Source organism: Bubalus kerabau, chromosome 6, assembly GCF_029407905.1.
Source record: "Bubalus kerabau isolate K-KA32 ecotype Philippines breed swamp buffalo chromosome 6, PCC_UOA_SB_1v2, whole genome shotgun sequence".
Taxonomy (NCBI): domain Eukaryota; kingdom Metazoa; phylum Chordata; class Mammalia; order Artiodactyla; family Bovidae; genus Bubalus; species Bubalus kerabau.
The window spans coordinates 95565317-95583964 of NC_073629.1; the positions used below are offsets into that span (position 1 = coordinate 95565317).

At 39.0% G+C, this 18648-nt stretch overlaps 1 protein-coding gene across 2 annotated transcripts in view; it reads right to left on the bottom strand.

The window, feature by feature from the left end:
- Positions 1 to 13813, bottom strand: part of RNF11 (ring finger protein 11) — a 45230-nt gene extending 31417 nt beyond the window's left edge. The window contains exons 1-2 of one of the 2 annotated variants that reach the window (XM_055585941.1): positions 13541 to 13813; positions 12749 to 12894 (exon numbers count right to left, since the gene is read on the bottom strand). In XM_055585941.1, coding sequence (XP_055441916.1) covers positions 12749 to 12871 — 123 coding nt within the window. In that variant the 5' untranslated portion in view covers positions 12872 to 12894; positions 13541 to 13813. Of the gene's footprint in view, positions 1 to 12748; positions 12921 to 13540 lie in introns of those variants that run through there. The other variant, XM_055585943.1, reaches the window with a different exon arrangement.
- Between the last annotated feature and the right edge of the window lie 4835 nt (positions 13814 to 18648).

The window sequence follows — 18648 nt, forward strand, 5'->3', positions numbered from 1 at the left end:
ATAAAATCAATGGACATAACAGAAGAGTCCAGAAATAAACCCTTAGCACTTACAGACAATTGATTTGGGGCACAACAATGGGGAAACAGTATTCAAAAAGTGGTGCTCTAACAGGATAGTCCATGTAAAGTAATAAATTTGGGCTTTCCTTACAATGTACACAAAAATTGACTCTTAGAAGAAAACACGGGACTAAATCTTTGTGAACCTGGGTTAGGCAAAACTTGCTCAGACACAACACCAAAAGCTCAAGTGACAAAAGAAAAAATAAACTGGACTTTATCAGAATTAGCAATTTTTGTGCTCAAGTAATACCATCAAGAAGGTAAAAAGAAACAAAATGAAAAGATAACCTACAGAAAGGGAGAAAGTATTTGGAAATGAAGTGACCAAAAAGGGATTAATCTCCAATATATATTATACAATCAGCTCATGCAGTTCAATAAATTAAAAACATAAAAATAAAAAAATAGGCAGAGATCTAAATAGACATTTCTCAAAAGAAGACATACAGATGGCAAAAAGCACATTAAAAAGATGCTCAACACCACTATTAGAGAAATGCAAATCAAAACTTCAATGAGGTATCACCTCATATCGATCAGAATGGACATTATCAAAAAACCCTATAAATGGTAAATTTCAGAGTGAGTATGGAGAAAAGGGAGCCTCCTACACTGTTGGTGGGAATGTACATTGATAAAGCCACTGTGGACAACTGAATAAGGTTCCTTGACTAAAAATAGAGCTACCATATGATCCCACAATCATATGGTATATGTCTGGAGAAAGCATTGTTCGGAAAGATACATGCACCCCAATGTTTACTGTAGCACTACTTACATAGCCAGGACATGGAAGCAAACTAAATGTCTATGGACAAAAGAATGGATAAAGAAGTGGTATATGCATACCATGGAATATTATTCAGTCATAAAGAAGAATGAAAATAATGCCATTGCAGCAACATGGATGGACCCAGAGGTGGTCATACTGAGTAAAGGAAGACAAAATAGCATATGATATTGCTTGTATGTGGAATATAAAAATAACATGGTACAAACGAACTTATTTACAAAACAGAAACAGACTCACAGATGTAAAAAAACAAACTTACGGCTACCAGGGGAGAAGTGGGGGGAGGGATAAATTTGGAAATTGGAATTGACATATACACACTACTATACATAAAATTTGGAGAAGGCACTGGCGACCCACTCCAGTACTCTTGCCTGGAAAATCCCATGGACGGAGGAGCCTGGTGGGCTGCAGTCCATGGGGTCGCGAAGAGTCGAACGCGACTATGCGACTGAGCGACTTCTCTTTCACTTTTCACTTTCATGCATTGGAGAAGGAAATGGCAACCCACTCCAGTATTCTTGCCTGGAGAATCCCAGGGACGGGGGAGCCTGGTGGGCTGCCATCTATGGGGTCGCACAGAGTCCGACATGACTGACGTGACTTCAGTTCAGTTCAGTTGTTCAGTCGTGTCCGACTCTTTGCGATCCCATGAATCACAGCACGCCAGGCCTCCCTCTCCATCACCAACTCCCAGAGTTCACCCAGACTCACGTCCATCGAGTCAGTGATGCTATCCAGCCATCTCATCCTCTGTCGTCCCCTTCTCTTCTTGCCCCCAATCCCTCCCAGCATGAGAGTCTAATGAGTCAACTCTTCGCATGAGGTGGCCAAAGTACTGGACTTTCAGCTTTAGCATCATTCCTTCCAAAGAAATCCCAGGGCTGATCTCCTTCAGAATGGGCTGGTTGGATCTCCTTGCAGTCCTAAGGGACTCTCAAGAGTCTTCTCCAACACCACAGTTCAAAAGCATCAATTCTTCGGCACTCAGCCTTCTTCACAGTCCAACTCTCACATCCATACATGACCACAGGAAAAACCATAGCCTTGACTAGACGACGTGACTTAGCAGCATACATAAAATAGATAATTAATAAGGACCTACTGTATAGCACAGAGGAGAAGGCAATGGCACCCCACTCCAGTACTCTTGCCTGGAAAATCTCATGGACGGAGAAGCCTGGAAGGCTGCAGTCCATGGGGTCGCTGAGGGTTGGACACGACTGAGCGACTTCACTTTCATGAATTGGATAAGGAAATGGCAACCCACTCCAGTGTTCTTGCCTGGAGAATCTCAGGGACGGGGGAGCCTGGTGGGCTGCTGTCTATGGGGTCGCGCAGAGTTGGACACGACTGAAGCGACTTAGCAGCAGCAGCAGCAGTACAGCACAAAGAACTCTACTCAATACTCTGTAACAACCTCTATGGGAAAAATATCTAAAAAGGAGTGAATGTATGTACATGTATGACTGATTCACTTTGCTGTACAGCAGAAATGAACACAACATTGCAAATCAACTATACTCCAATAAACATTAATTTTTAAAAAAGTGAAAAGATAATCCACAAAATAGGATAAAACTTGCAATCTCATATCTGACAAGGGATCAGAATATATAAAGAACTCTTGACAACTCAATAACAAAAAGACAATCTGATTAAAAATGGATAAAGGATCTGAATAGACATTTCCCCAAAGATATACAAATGGCCTAGAAGCATACAAAAAGATGCTCAACATTAGCTTTTACAGAAATGCAAGCAAAACCACAATGAGATATCACTTCATAGTCATTAGAGTGGCCATTTAAAAACAAATCAAAAAGCAGATAACAAGTTTTGGTGCTGATGTGCAGAAATAGGAACCCTTGTGCACTGCTGGTGGGAATGTAAAACCATACTACAGGTGTTCAGGAAAAGTCTGGCAGTCCCTCAAAAGGTTAAACATGGAATTATATGACACAGCAATTCTACTAGGAAGTGTATAAACCAAGAGATATAAAGACATATCTGTATAAAAACTTTAATTCAAACGTTTATAAAAGCATTCATCAGAGCCAAAAAATGGAAGTGCAAACATTCATCAATGATGAATGGCTAAACAAAATGTGGTTGATCCATGCAATGAAATACTTCACAATAAAAAGGAATGAAGTCCTGATATATACCACAGGATTCATACAGATGACTCTTGAAAACAGTAAGTAAGAGGCCAGCAACAAAAGACCACATGTTAATATGCATATTGGTATGCACTTCTCATGTTGTTTAGGTGCTAAGTCATGTTTGACTCTTTGCAACCCCACGGACTCTAGCTCTCCAGGCTCCTCTGTCCCTGGGATTTCCCAGGCAAGAATACTGGAGTGGGATGCCATTTCCTTCTCCAGGGGATCTTCCTGACCCAGGGAAGACATTCATTGGCAGGTGAATTCTTTACCACTGAGCCACCACGGAAGCCTGCACTTCTCATTGGGGAAATACAAATTAAAAACTACAATGAAACACTTCTACAGACTTATTAACTCCAAAAGAAAAGCTTGACTGACAATACCAAGTGCTGGTAAGGATATAGAGCAAATAGAACTCTCATACACAGCTGACAGGAGTGTCAACTGGTGAAACCACTTTGGCAACTTATTTTAAAATGCATCCCAAAATAGGATGGATTGATAAAGGGGTTGGATGTATGTTAAAACAAATTCAGCAAAATGTTAACTACAGACTAACTGGTAGGAATATGGGTGTCCAAACAATTTTGTCAACTTCTCTTTATTTTTGAAATTTCTGTAATACAATATTGTGGGAAAAACTAAATTCATATCTGTTCCAATACCCAACATTTCTACTGCTGAATATATACATATAGGTATTTATGTATATATTTTTAAAATGTTCATAGCACATTCATACAGCCAAAAACTAACACAACCCAAATATACATCAAATAGTAACATGGATTTTAAAAGTATATTTAGGGATTTCCCTGGTGGCTCAGCTGGTAAAAAATCTGCCTGCAATGCAGGAGATCTGGGTTCGATCCCTGGGTTGGGAAGATCCCCTGGAGAAGGGAAAGGATACCCACTCCAGTATTCTGGCCTGGAGAATTCCATGGACTGTAAAGTCCATGGGGTCCCAAAGAATCGGACACAACTGAGCGACTTTCACTTTCTGGTGGTCCAATGGTTAAGACTTTACTTTCCAATGGGTTCAATGTCCAGTCAGGGAGCTATAACCACATGCCTTGGGGCCAAAAAACCAAAATATAAAAAAACAGAAACAATATTGTAACAAATTCAATGAAGATTTTTAAAAAAATTATCTACATTAAAAAAGTATATTTATTCAACTGAATCCTGTACAGCAACAAAAAATAATGAGCTGCTCCCACGAATATGAAACAACATAACTGAATTTCACAAACAATGCTGAACAAATTATTTAAGTTCAAAATTGGGTAAAAACAATATAAAGTGTTAAGAGGTCAGAACAGTGGCTACCTTTGGAGAAGGGGCATTGTATGCTGGAGGGATATGAGGGAGCCTTCTGGGGGGTTGGATATTGGCTATATTCTGATGGTGGTTATAATATGTAAGGGCTTCCCTGGTGGCTCAGACGGTGAGGAATCTACCTGCAATGCCAGTTCACTAGGTTATGTAGCTAAGGGATTGTTATTTACACTATTAAAGATATAGTCTTTATTGTATTATATATAAACAATAAAAAGGTTTTACACACACGTTATACTTTAATTGTATAAGACTATACAACTCCCTCTAAATTCATGCTCACCACCTACTGATTATTCTTCTGGCTCCAAGCTCCCCAACTCATAGTTTAATCAGGGAAGTTCCTCTCTTTTATTCATTTTTTATACTGATGTTCATCATTTGATATCTTCAGAAGCTAAAGAGTTGTTTTGTGATTCACTGCCCTATATTATAAATCGATCCTCCAACTTAAAAAGTCTCAAACAATTTAATACTTGATTATACTGTTTCACACTGAATAAATGCTTCGTGTACATACATTAATCTTGTCTCCTTAAAGTAGTAGCTCTTTAGGGGTAAAAAACTCATTTTTTCCTTTTGTCTTGGTGCCCAACACACACCTACTGACTGGTAGAAGAAATGAGGTATCAAGTGTTTTGGTTTTTAACCATAAAGCCTTGCTACTCAGTTTATGGTAAACTGCTTTTTTCCACAAATATAATAATTAAATCGTTATACAAAATTATGTGCAATTTTAACTGGGACAATTATAAAAGTCTCATTCTTCTTAAAGTCAGTTAGCTTTATAAGAATTCAAAAAGTTTTAATAAATTTAGGAACTAATATATCTGGAGGATTGCTTTCTTCATTCCCATGCTTTCAGATCCCTTATTTACCTTATTGTATGCTCTCTGGATTAAGTACCAAGATAATTGCTCAACTGCCCCTGGGAGCACACTCCAGGTTTGCTATTTAATTAAAAGATAGGTATATGTGCATTCACATTAAAATGAACTCAAAATATTTTTAATTGGTTACAAAAAGGAACTCTTCAAAGACTTCAAAAGCAACATACCACAAAGTCAAATTGAATATCAAAACCAAAAGGTCAGCCAGATTCCCCAAGAGCAGAAAATATATTTAGTTCTCCCTTATCACTTTACTTTTCAATTGCATGTAGCAATCTCTTTTGCCATTAAAAGCACATACACTTTGCCTATCTATATGCTTGCTTTTCTTCACATCTTGCATTTATATTTCCACTCTGAGTCTTTGGTATTTTTACCATCTCACTCTTAATTTCATTTATATCACAAGTGCAAAAATCCTGACTATTGAGCAGGTTAACAATATCATAAGTATGTGTTAAATTCAATATTAAAAGTTACTGACAAGTAATCAACCTCTGGGAATTTGTTACAGTCTTTAAAATAATCTATGATACAGGACAGAAACACAGCACCCCTAACTCTTTATATCATCCCTCTTTGCTTGAAGAAAGGTAATACATAGAAGATAATTATATTCAGAAATGGCTTGGGGCAAGATGACAAAGAAATATAACATCTAATTTAAATTGTATTTATTTATATCATCCTCTTTCCACTCCCTTCCTCATTTCTACAAGTTTTGAAGTTGGCTGAGATAGTGAAGACAAAAAGTAGTGGTGTAAGTTGAAGAAAAAAGTCAGGGAGAACCTAGAGTAGCCAGTCTGTGACACTTATACTATGTAGAAGGAACCAAATAAAATTAAGATCATTAAAAAAAAAAATCTAATCTATCTTAAGTATTAAGATTTTTTAAAGATCAAAATTTTACAAAAATATATACCAGAAAGTACTAACTAAAAAATATTTTAAGAAAAGTCAAGTTCTCAGATCTTCTGTACCAAGTACTCATTACCCCTATCTTCTCAAGTTATCCTATAATTAGTCCTAGAATTAAACTCTAACACAAACTGTCTTAATCTTAAAGGTGCTCATACATTCTTAATAGCAAAGAATCAGCCTTAATTAAAGGACATCCAGAGTGGGAGATCATGCAGACAAAATTCCAGCAACAATGGTTACAAATAAATTGCTTATTTAAAAAAAAGAAAGATGAGGCAAGCTGAACACAGATCAAACTCAAATGAAAAAAAATGTAAAGAGATTAACTTTCCTAAAGCTTATGCACTTTATATATTAGAAGTGATGGGACAAAACTGAATATAGTCAGATAAAATAGTTAACATGGGAGAGAAAAATAGAAGAACCCTCTAAAGTATAAAAGCCAAACACGAAAGCACAGGATTCTGGGAACAATGTATACAAAAGTCAACAACCATAACACTTCATATACACAGAAAAACACAGTAACTGATTTTCACATTTATGCAAGTATTTGAGTGTCTGCTATGTGAAAATAGTTCTTGCAAAGATGAATCATCAGACTTGGATTCTGGAAGGGGAGATGTAACATTGTTATAAAGAATTAAAATCAAATAGGAACAGTAAAGTGTCCTAAGAAAGGTAAACAAGTGCTAAGTGAGTTCAGATTGAGAAGCTATCTATTCATGTTGGGGAAGATCAGAAAAAGACTCCTAATATTTGAGCTGGACACTGCAAACTAAAATTTACACTGAAAATGATTAAGAGGGGTATTCTGGGCGATGAGGCAAAGGCACAGGCTGGGAACCAGAAGGCATAGATATATACTGGGTTGGCCAAAAAGTTCATTCACATTTCTCTGTAACATCATTCAAAAACCTGAACGAAATTTTTGACCAACCGGAAAGATTATATAGCAATGTCAGTCTGACTAGAGTACAGATTTTATGTGCGCCTGTGTGTGTTCAGTCGCTCAGTTCTGTCCGACTCTTTGAAGACTCCATGGACTGTAGCCCACCAGGCTCCTCTGTCCATAGAATTTTCCAGCAAGAGACTAGAGAGTGTGTATGTGTGTGTGTCTGTGGGGGGAGGTGGGGGGCAGTTGGCTTATGTCTGCCACCCTACCTCTCCAGATACCAGCATCTGAAATAAAGCAAACTTTCTTTCCTTTCAAAAAAAACAAAAACAAAAACTGTAGTGGGTTGTCATTTCCTTCTCCAGGTGATCTTCCGGACCCAGGGACTGAACCCTCATCTCTTGCATCTCCTGCACTGGCAAGCAGTTTCTTTGCCACTGTGCCACCTGTAATTTCATATGAGACTAAAAAAGCTGGGAAAGTATAAAAGAAGTCAGATTATAACTCTGAATGCTAAGACAGGTCTTCAGTGATGAGTCATGAAGAATCATTAAGGATTAAGAGGCAAGGGAATCTGATTTGGACAGAATCTACTGAACAACAAGGGATGAAATGAATGGGGAGAAGAGCAGACATTAAACAGTAAATTGTGAGAGGTCATGAAGACCTCAATTGCAGTGGTGATGGTATAGGAGGGAGAAGGCAGAGTTCTAGGTCTGTAATGTATAAGGTACCATTCCACTCTACTGAGAAACTTTTAAAATCTGAACACACTATTCTCACTTTTAAGAAGATTGTGATCTGGAAAAATAATAAATATTAAAGCATCAAGAACTAATTAATAAGGTAATATATGATTTCCAGATAAATATTACACAGAAAAAGTACTGTACTGGAAGAAATCAAGAGAGGGGAAAAATAAAAGTGGAAGCTTTATTAAAGAGGTTGGAGTTGATTTGCACCTCAATGAAAAGGTAGAACTTTAAGAGGGGAGGGATAAAATCTCACAAACAATTTGATTAATAAGAGTAAGATATGTTAAACAATTTATTAAGAGTAAGATATGTGAGATACATTGAGGTAATTTTCAGCAAAATGGTAAACAAAACACTAGTACATTAAAAAAAATAATAATAATACAAAAAAATAACCCCTCAAAACCTCAATTACCTGAATGTAACTTCATAAAGATATCAAAAAAACAAGGTATTATTTATTACAGGTTCGAAAGCTTAAAAATAAGTATTTTCTTAGTCTCGATTTTTAAATGAGAGAGAGTAAAGGAGAAACCATGCCTTAAAAAAAGAACTTTCAGTCAGTTTGAAAAATCCAAAATGTTATGTTTCGTCATTTGTGAAAGAAGTTCCTCAAGACATAACATAATCTGATAAACCCTCTTGATATTCTACATGTAAGTAACAACCAGGATATGTACTCAGATCCATCTGACTCCAAAACCAGATACGCTCAGTGCTGTATTATAATTTTTCTTCTGATTTCAAAATCTCAAATGTATTAATCACAAAGTGCAGGGCAGAAGTAGAGATCAGTAAATCTCAAACTACTGAACATAAACTGATGCAAAACTGAGAGATAGCACTTTGTGCAAATATATACTTATTCAGATAAAAATACTGTAAGGAGCTTTTTTGCAGTCACTGAATATTAACTTTTTAACAGAGTGAATTAACCTATGAGGAATGGGGGTCTTAGAGTGACTAGTGGTTTTTCAATTAGTTCACTTACACCTTCCAAGGCTGGGCTATCTTACCTGGCCCTTTCCTCAGCCTTTCATGACTTATCTTCTCTCTAACAACCCTTCTAAGACTGTCCTTGATGAGTAGATTTCTTTTGTATTCTTTTAAAAAATTCCTTCCTTAAAGAGAAGGGATGTCAAATTTCTTGTTTTTTATCTTCTAATTCAAGAAAAGCTCTAACCTCTTATCTCACAGTTCTTTAAGGACAAGGATTCACGTTCTTTCTCATAAAACAAACATTTTGTTAAGATTACAAAGGGTTGAAAAAAATTACACTATTTTATCAATGATTATTTTAAACCAATTACTATATTTAGTATTATTGGGACTATATTTTTAGGATTGGTTTCTTAAAAATGACCCACAATAAAGGAAAAATGCACTAGGAGTATACATAATTTTTATAAGACATTCAACTGCACTTGCCTCAAAATAAATACATTAATTCATTTAAAGGAAATCCAGTCTTCAACCAGTAACAGTGCCTATTATGTCCCGGCACTATTCTAGGCACTTGGGAAACCACAATTTTTTTAAAAACTCCCTTTTCTTCATGGAGTTTACCAGCAGCGGGAGAAACAGATAATAATAAATAGTGTTAGAAAGTGATAAATGCTATGGGAAAATAACAGAACAGGGTAAGCTTAGCAGAGTGCTAAGGTAAGTGCAATTTTAAATGGGTGGTCAGACAGGGTTTTAAGAAGGTGTCACAACTTGAGTAAAAACTTGAAGGGAAGAGAGTCAGCCATGATGATACCTGGGGGAAAAGTACTCAAGGCACAGAAATCAACCAGGGCAAAGGTTCTGGTGTATCCTAGAACAAAGAGGCCAGAGAGGTTAAAGAGAAGCCAGCACGGGTCGAGTAGTAGTAGGTATAAAGAGAGCTGTGTATGCGGGCAGAGAGTACAGATCATGTAGGGTTTATGGGACACTAAGGAATCTGGATTTTACTTTGAATGAAATGAGGATTCACAGAAAGTTTGGTTGAGTGTCATGATCTGTTTTACCAGAAACAATCTGGATGATAGATTAAATACAGATTAAAGGGAGAGCAAGGGTGAACGCAGGGAGACCAGTGAGTAGGCTACAAAGAAACCCAGGAGAGAAAGATGTATTTTCCATAAACTTGACCACAGTTTATTTATGCTTACTTTCAAGCATAAATAGATAAAACAAATCTCAGATCCTGCTAATAGGAAATAACTGGATCTTATTGAAGTTTATTATAGAGCTCTTGGCATATACATATACACACATCTTTTAACTACTAACTGCAGAATACCAAATGTGTTCCTTTACAATCAGTTATTCTCTGAATTTTTAAAATATCCTTTTGTAGCTGAAACTATTCTTTAAAGAAATAAGCCAGTATTTCTACAGCTGTCAATTATATACTATTTTTGAAGAAAAAATAAGCTACTTCTGTTCATTAAAAGTATAAATTATTTATCTTGGATTGGTGTTTCTCAGACTATGTGAATTTTACATTCCTAACACATTTTACATTCCTAAAACATTTCAGTTCCTTCAAGTAAGACAAATTTCTACAAAAGTTTCTCTTTTTATACTTCTATCTTTAAGAAATTACTTTCTTCAAATTGATACCAAAGTTGCCTATCAATATCTGGGTTGTTCATTTCAGGAAAAGGCAACCATGAAAAACTCCCATTGTCACAAATAACATGTTTCAAAAAGAGGTTCCTACATGATACCAAAAAAAACCTCTCTTTATTATCTTATCCTCCTGGAAAAGGTAAATATTGAATACAATCTCCATAAATTCTAAATAAGTTATTCTTAACAATGTATAAGATATACATGTATTTAAGACAAAGAGTACAATAAAGTTGAAGGTATTTTACTTGCTTAGAAGAGGACTAAGGAATATAGGAGATTTTGAAATAAAAACTCATACCTCTAAAAAATTTTTTTCATGAAATGGAAATAAGCACATTGTCCTATAACATTTATGAAGGAAATCAAGAGTGAAATTTGAAGGAAAGAAAGAGTGAAACAATTTACTTGCTTCAAAGACTCAGGAAAGCACTTAGATTTGGCTTGGATTTTTAAAGAGACTTCTCCTGTGACAATTCTTTGGAAGAAATGGGTGTGTAAACTTACATAACAATACTCCATTTAAATTCATTAATTCACTCAACATTTAAGTGTTTATATGCCAGAAACTGCACTAAGCACTGGGGGTAGTCCCTGTTCTCAAGGGCTTAGAGTTTTCCCTTATTCCAGTTACTCAGCAGCTACTATGAAGCCAGATGTTGTGGATACAACGAACAGGAAACAGAGTTCCTACCTGCATTCAGCTTATACTGGAGAAGGGGGGAAATGCCTCAAGAATGAGACACACATCTAACTTAACAAGGATGACATATAAGTGTTATATGCGTTGCCTTTGAAAGTGCGGACACTTCCTTCATGGGAGACACAAAGAAGGGAGGGAGTGATTGATTCAGGAAGAAAGGGAGGGGAATTTAGTAACTTCAGATACAGCTCAGCTGAGTCCTCAAAGAGGATTACACCCTCACCTGCTGACCTTGGGGGAAGGGCTGCAGAGAGAGCAACAGGAGCTAAGGCAGAGAGGTGTGAATAAGCTGTTGTGTTTGACAGGCCTGGAACATGAATGTGAGGGATAAATCATGGAGTTTTCTGTAAGCCACATGAAAAGACTGGACTTGACCAGCATATATGAAAGGCCCCTGATGGGTTTTATTCAGAAAACCAGCATTTGTGATCAGGTTTTTCTGGTGTGGTGAGACACTGATTTACATAGGAATGAGAAAAGAATAATACTAGATAATGATGTCACCACATGAAACAACAAAGGAGACTGCCCAGTTAGAAAATTAAACCCCAATCAGGAAAAAAAATTAAGCCACTTAACTAGCCAAGTACTTCTGGTAAAGTTTTTAATCAACATCTTGAAAAAGTAGAGGAAAGGTTTATACATATATTATGGATTATAACATCTACATATCTATTTTGAGTTTTCTAAAGAGGTCTTCAGCTCTTTACAAATAGTGTAAAGACATTTGGAGCTGCTGATTGCTGTACAAAAAGCAGTGAAGCTATTTAGAAAACAAGTCTGACACATAGGGAGAACCATGAGTAACACAAGGTATTTCTCAAATAAGGTTTAAAGGTTTCCAAAGTTCAAGATAATCAAGTTCTCTTAAATCAGCGCGTTTAAAAGGTGTGTCACAGGGGTGGAGCAAAAAGAGGAGGGGTTCAGAATTAAGATAGTTGTTGCTGTTCAGTCGCTAAGCTGTGTCCTACAATTAATATAAACACACACACACACACACACATATATGTATACATATATATGTAAAGAAGCAACTCCATGTTGCTGGAACCAAAATCACTACTTGAAAATCTCCCAAGCACAGGAAGAAATGAACGCCTACTAAATTCAACGAATACAGACAGACGAGAGGGAGGAGAGGAGGATCACACTTCAAAGTATAAATGGGATGTATGTGTGGCGGGGGCGTGGGGTGGGGTAGTGGGAGGAGGTTAACCACTTATCCAGAACCCATAATCCAGCCGGTGACGAGGAAATCATCTTCGAACCTCACAATTCACATATAAAGGCAAGAAAACATCACTTCCGAACTCCACAATCGAGCCACCAGTCACTGGTCAAGGGGATATAATCACACACTCGAATCCCAGAACTCAAGGACAGAAGTACCATCCCCACACTGCTCGAAGGGAGGTGAAGGATTCCCCCTATACTGACGATGGGAGCAATCACACTTAAACCCAGCCCTAAGAGGGTCAGTGCCTCTCAGGCCAGGTGTTGCCGAGGCCAGGGACAGTGACAGACAGCCCCGAAGCCCCAAAAATCTCCGCCAGAGCCGCCTCTACTCCTCGCACCCCCCTTCCCCAACACACACCCTCCCCTACCTGATATGGCGGCGGCGGCTCCTGATCCGGCTCCGTCCCCTCGCCAAAGCTGGCCCGGTCAGACTGAGACTCGTGAAGCAGGGAGATGTCATCCGAAGTGGGGGACTTGAGGCAGTTCCCCATCTTCTGGGGCTGGGGTGTGTGATCTGGGGGAGGAAGAAAGCAGTGGCGGGGTCGTTCGCACGCTCCGCGGTCAGCCTCGGTCAGCGAGGTGGGGTCGGGCGGCAGGCCGGGGTTCAGGCTGCAGCGGCTCCCCCGGCCCCCGGCGCCGCCGAAGGGCAGCTCATGCCAGTCCCTGGGGCTGAGGGCTTAAGGCTGGGCCGCGGGTTTCCCGGGGTCGCGGCGGTTGCCTCCTCTGAGGCGGCGGCAGTGGAGGGGGGGGGGGGCGGGGAGACGAAGCACTTCCCCACCCCGCCCCCCCGCGGGGCGGCGGCGGCCACGGAGCTGCTGGGCCTAATCCAGGTCAGGAGGGGGGGGCGCAGCCGTCGCGGCTCCCTCAGCTGCTGCCTCAGCTGCTGCTGCTGGCCCCGCCGACGCCGGAGCCGCAGCCGCGGGCCTCATCCTACTCCGCTTCGCAGCGGCGGCGGCGGCCAGAACGAGGCCAGCTGCGGCCCTGCGTCACGCCGCCGTGCGTGCCCTGGTCCCGCCCCCAGCGCTGGGAGGCGTGGGTAGCTCCGGCTGTGCTCCCGGCTCCTTTGCCACCCCCCCCCGCCCCTCCCCCGTCCCCAGCAGCTGTTTCTGGGGCTGCGTCAGTTTCTGCTTCCCTGACAGCCTGGGACGCGATTCTGATACCTCTTTCGGGTCTTCGGTTTCTCCCCACGCGAACTGCTCCCTCTTCGCTTGTCTCAGCTCTTACCTGTGCGTTGTTTTGACAGTCTTCTCGCCACCTTCTGCCAAGTAATCTATTTTTAAACCCATATCTGAATGGATCACTCCCATGATTAAAATATTAAAGGGTATATCCCTTCGGAATAAAGTCCAAACTCACTACCTCCCCAGTCACTTTCCAATCCTCCTACATCACGGTCAGAAGAAGAATTCTACCGATTATTCTATTTATTTCTATTCTCACCACCATAGTACAAGCTACCGTCTTTTTTTCTGCTGTAATACTTGGAGCTATTTCCCCTGTGTTCGCCATTACCCCCATTCAATTTACTATTTGTACAGTTATCTTTTTAAAATGTAAATCTGATCATGTCATTCCTGTAGGAGGAATTTAAGCCTTTTAAAACATTCATTAAAAACTTCCCAATACTGTTATGACTGAAGTATTAATTCTTAAATGATTTACTAATCTGGCTACCTCCCCAGTCTCATTTGTGGCCTTGTTCCCTCACATATTCTAAACTCTAGCATGTCTAAATAGTTTTCAGTTATCTAGAAAACTATTCCCTCTGGCTGAGGCCTTTACCCATAATGTTTCTCTGACATAAACTCACTTCTCCCCACTCCTGACCTTATACTTTCCATCAAACTATATCCCCACTTGTCCTTCCTGGACTCAACTTTGATTCTACTGGGAAGCCTGTCCTCTAACCCTCCTGTCTGGGTTAGTTACCTCCTCTGTGCTCACAGTCCCTGAGCACTCAGTTCCTGAGTCCCTGTGAGTCTCTGTCACAGCCAGATCAAGCTGAATCTGCCCCTTCTCTGTACAAGGCCTGGCACATGGCCTGAGGCAGAGTAGGCTTTCTTCTTAACTGAAATAACAAAGAGCTCAAGAGGCAATGTATGTAGAGGGAGGAAATAAGAAAGATGAGAATGTTCTAATATTCATTCAACGAGAGGAAAAGAGGGTCTTGATTGTCTTTTTTTCATTCTTCATTTACTAATTTTTTTTTTTCCACTAGACTCTATATTAGGCACTAAGGAAAGTGAAAGTGAAGTTGCTCAGTCCTGTCCCACTCTTTGCGACCCCATGGACAGTAGCCTGCACCAGGCGCCTCCGTCCATGGAATTTTCTAGGCAAGAGTACTGGAGTGGGTTGCCATTTCCTTCTCCAAGGCACTAAGGAAATCTGGCTTATTCTTGATGGAGCCCAGAATCCAGCTAGGAAGATATGTAAACAGTGAGGTCTTCTGCCACCCCCAGGACAGGTTTCTAGAGGGCACAGGAGGGAGTAATTAGAGCATTGGGTGAGGATCAGAAAGGATTCTTGGAAGTAGAATTGTGTAAAAATGGCATGTCCTAAGTGCTGTAACTTTGAAGTCCCTGTTCTGTAAAATCACATATTTTATTTGAATACACTCATATCACACATTAAAGGTAACCATTTTGCTATTTTCCCTCTTTTTCAAGACTTACCTTTCTTCTTGTTAATGGCTCCCACCTGAATAGGTGTATCTGTAATGCCATGTTTGCTATCAGAATCTTTCACACATCCCCAAGAATCATTGCTTAATTCTGTGGCTTGGACAAATAAAATTATTGGATCATTTGGAAGGAAATTTTCAGGTATTCTCCTCTTTTCTCTTATTGCCATGTTCCTGGTCCCCTCTGAACTGTTGTGACAACTTCTTAATGAAGCCCTTGCCTCGGCACCATCAATACATTCTCCACACTGCTGCCCTGAAAAATGTGATCAGCGAGCATTCATAGACTTGTGGCTCAGAAATTTGGCATGACATTAAGGCCTTGAACCATTTGGTCCCATCCTGATCTCCAATATGACTTTTTTTATTTTAAATTTATTTTTTAATTGAAGGATAATTGCTTTATAGAATTGTGTTGGTTTCTGCCAAACATCAACATGAATCAGCCATAGGTATACATGAGTCACCTCCCTCTTGAAACTCCCTCCCACTTCCTTTCCCATCCCACCTATATGACTCTTGACTCCAACCAGGCATCCTATACTCCAGCCACATCATAATACTTACCATGCCCTCAGTTTTCACTATGCTTTTCCACTTCTGATCCCTTGCCATGCTGTTCCCTTTTGTTGAAATCCAACTATCTTTTAAGACTGTCCTTAGGTGCTACTTTCTTCATATAGCTGCCCTTGATTTCATTTAGTTGAAATATATGTAACAATATAAAATAAATGGGATCCATTACTATATTATATTGTATATATCTATTTATGTGAGTAGTTTAACATAATTTCTATGTATATACATAGATGTGTGTATATCTTAATATATATGTAAGAATGAATGAAATCATAACTTCCATTTATTAGCCTGAGTCTTGAAAGATTGAAGTTAACATTCCTGTTTTACAGGAATAGAAATATGGCTTCACATGGCTACTCAGGGGGTAAAGCCAGTATTTAAATTATATACCAGTTGCCTCTATTAAGTTGGGAGAGGGAACTACGTCATTTTTCGTTCTGATAGTCTTTCTCAGTGTATAGAAACAAGAGAATGGGAGAAGACTTATCTTCAATGCCTTTAGCATCCATGTGTACTTTTGTAAGGAAGTAGCTATTCAATGATCTTTCTTCCTAATCTAGTTTTAGAAGGGAACACTTGGGAAGTGTCCTGTATCCCAGAAAGGGTGATCTAATCACAAAGCAATTTTAAATTAAAAAAGTAACCAACACTATTGAAGTGACAAAGACTCTTCTAGACCCAGCTCTAGTCAGGCTCCTCTAAGGCCTCAAGGCTCTAACTTTGGGCTTTGTGCTTGACCTACTTATTTCAGTTTTAGCAAGAATCTAGTTGAATTAGTTTAGCCAGAGTCCCTCTCCCTTAGTATATGACCACCTTGGCCTGCCTTTAGCAGAAATCCTATCAGTGTTTTTAGCCAGAATTCCCTTTCATCCCTGATGTTTCATCTTTGTAATTTTCCATCCACTGTCTCCCATCCTGTTCCTTGCCCATAAATTCCCACTTGTCCTTTTTGTATAATACAGAGTGAAGTCCAATTCTATACTGAGTCTCTTGTCTCCTATTGCAATAGGTACTGAATAAAATATGCCTTCACTACTTTGTCTGATTCTTGTTTTCTCTGACTTCAGGATATCTAATGCAGAAGCAGATATGAAAATCTAGTATCTTCTGTTGAACCAGATTTTTTTTTTTTATACTTTTTTTAGACCAGTTTTCGGTTCACACCAAAAAACTGAGCAGAAGGCACAGAGATTTACCATAACCCCCTGCCCCCATACATGCATAGCTTCCCCCATTATCAACACCCTGCACTAGACCAGCTTATTTATTTTTGGCTGCGCTGAGTCTTCATTGCTGTGAGTGTGCTTTCTCTAGTTGTGGTGAGTGGGGTCTTTCTAGTTATGGTGCACGGGCTTCTCCTTGCAGTGGCTTCTGTTGTTACACAGCACAAGCTCTAGGTGAATGGGCTGAGTAGCTGTGGACCATGGGCTTAGTTACTCTGCAGCATGTGAATCTTCCCAGACCAGGGATTGAACCCTTGTTCCCTGCATTGGTGGGCAGATTCTTAACCACTGGACCACCAGGGAAGTCCCAAACATTTGTTAAACTGGTAAGCTATCACACAAAATGCTTGCTTATGTTAGGGTTCACTCATGGTTGTGTACATTCTGTGGGTTTAGACAAATATATAATTACGTGTATATACCGTTATAGCATCATACAGAATGGTTTTGCTGCCCTAAAACTCTTCTGTACTCAGCCTATTCATTCCTCCTTTGGCAACCACTGATGTCTTAGCAGTCTCCATGGTTTGATTTTTTTCAAAATGTCATATATTTAGAATCTTAAAGCATGTGGTCTTTTCACATTGGCTTCTTTCCTCTGTTTCTGTTCATGCCTTGATGATTTCTTTTTATCACTGAATAATATTCCACTCTCTAGCTATCCCACAGTTTATTTATTCATTTATCCACTGAAGGACATTTTAGTTGCTTCCAAGTTTTGGCAATTATGGATAAATCTACTATAAACATCTATGTATAGGAGTCTTTTTCCCAATTATTTTTATTGTAGTAAAATACCCAACATAAAATTTACCACCTTAACCATTTTAAGTGTAAAGTTCAATGTTAAATATGTTAATAATATTTTGCAACCATCACCAGCATCCATCTCCAGAACACTTTTCATCTTGTAAAACCAAAACTATCCATTAAACAATAATTCTTCTTTTTCCCCTTCCCTCAGCTACTGACAACCACCATCCTACTTTCTGTCTCTGATTTTGACTGCTGTAAGTATTTTATATAAGTATAATCACACAGCATTTGTACTTTGTGACTGAGTTATTTCACTTAGCATAATGTCTTCAAGGTTCATCCTGGTATAGCATATTGTAGAATTTCCTTCCTTTTTAAAGCTGAATAATATTACATTGTATGTATGTATCACATTTTGCTTATCCATTCATTCATTGATGGACAATTGGGTTGCTTCCACATTTTAGCTGCTATAATCCTGCTGTGAACATGGATGTACAAATATCTTATCAAGACCCTCATTTTAATTATTTGATTATACACCAAGAGTGAAATTGCTGGATCATATGGTAATTCTATGTCTAATTTTTTGAGTAACTCAGACTGCTTTTCCACAGTAGCTGTACCATTTTACATTCCCTCAAACAATATGTTTGCAGGTTTTTATGTGAACTTGTTTTCAAGTAATTTGGCTAATATCAATGAGCACAGTTGCTGGATTGTATGGTAAAAGTACGTTCAGTTTGTAAGACACTACCAAATTGTCTTCCAAAGTGGCTGTACCACCAGCAAAGAAGGAGTATTCCTATTGTTCCATATCCTCACCAGTTTTTGGTGTTGACAGTGTTTGAGTTTGGGTTTTGGCCATTTTAATAGATATGTAGTAGTATCTCATTGTTTAATTCCCATTTCCCTGAAATTTTCCTTTCATGTGCTTATTTACCATCTGTATATTTTAACTGGTGAGGTGTTTGGCCCATTTTTTAAAAAAAGGGGTCTTTTGCTGCTTCATAAAAATTTTAGAATC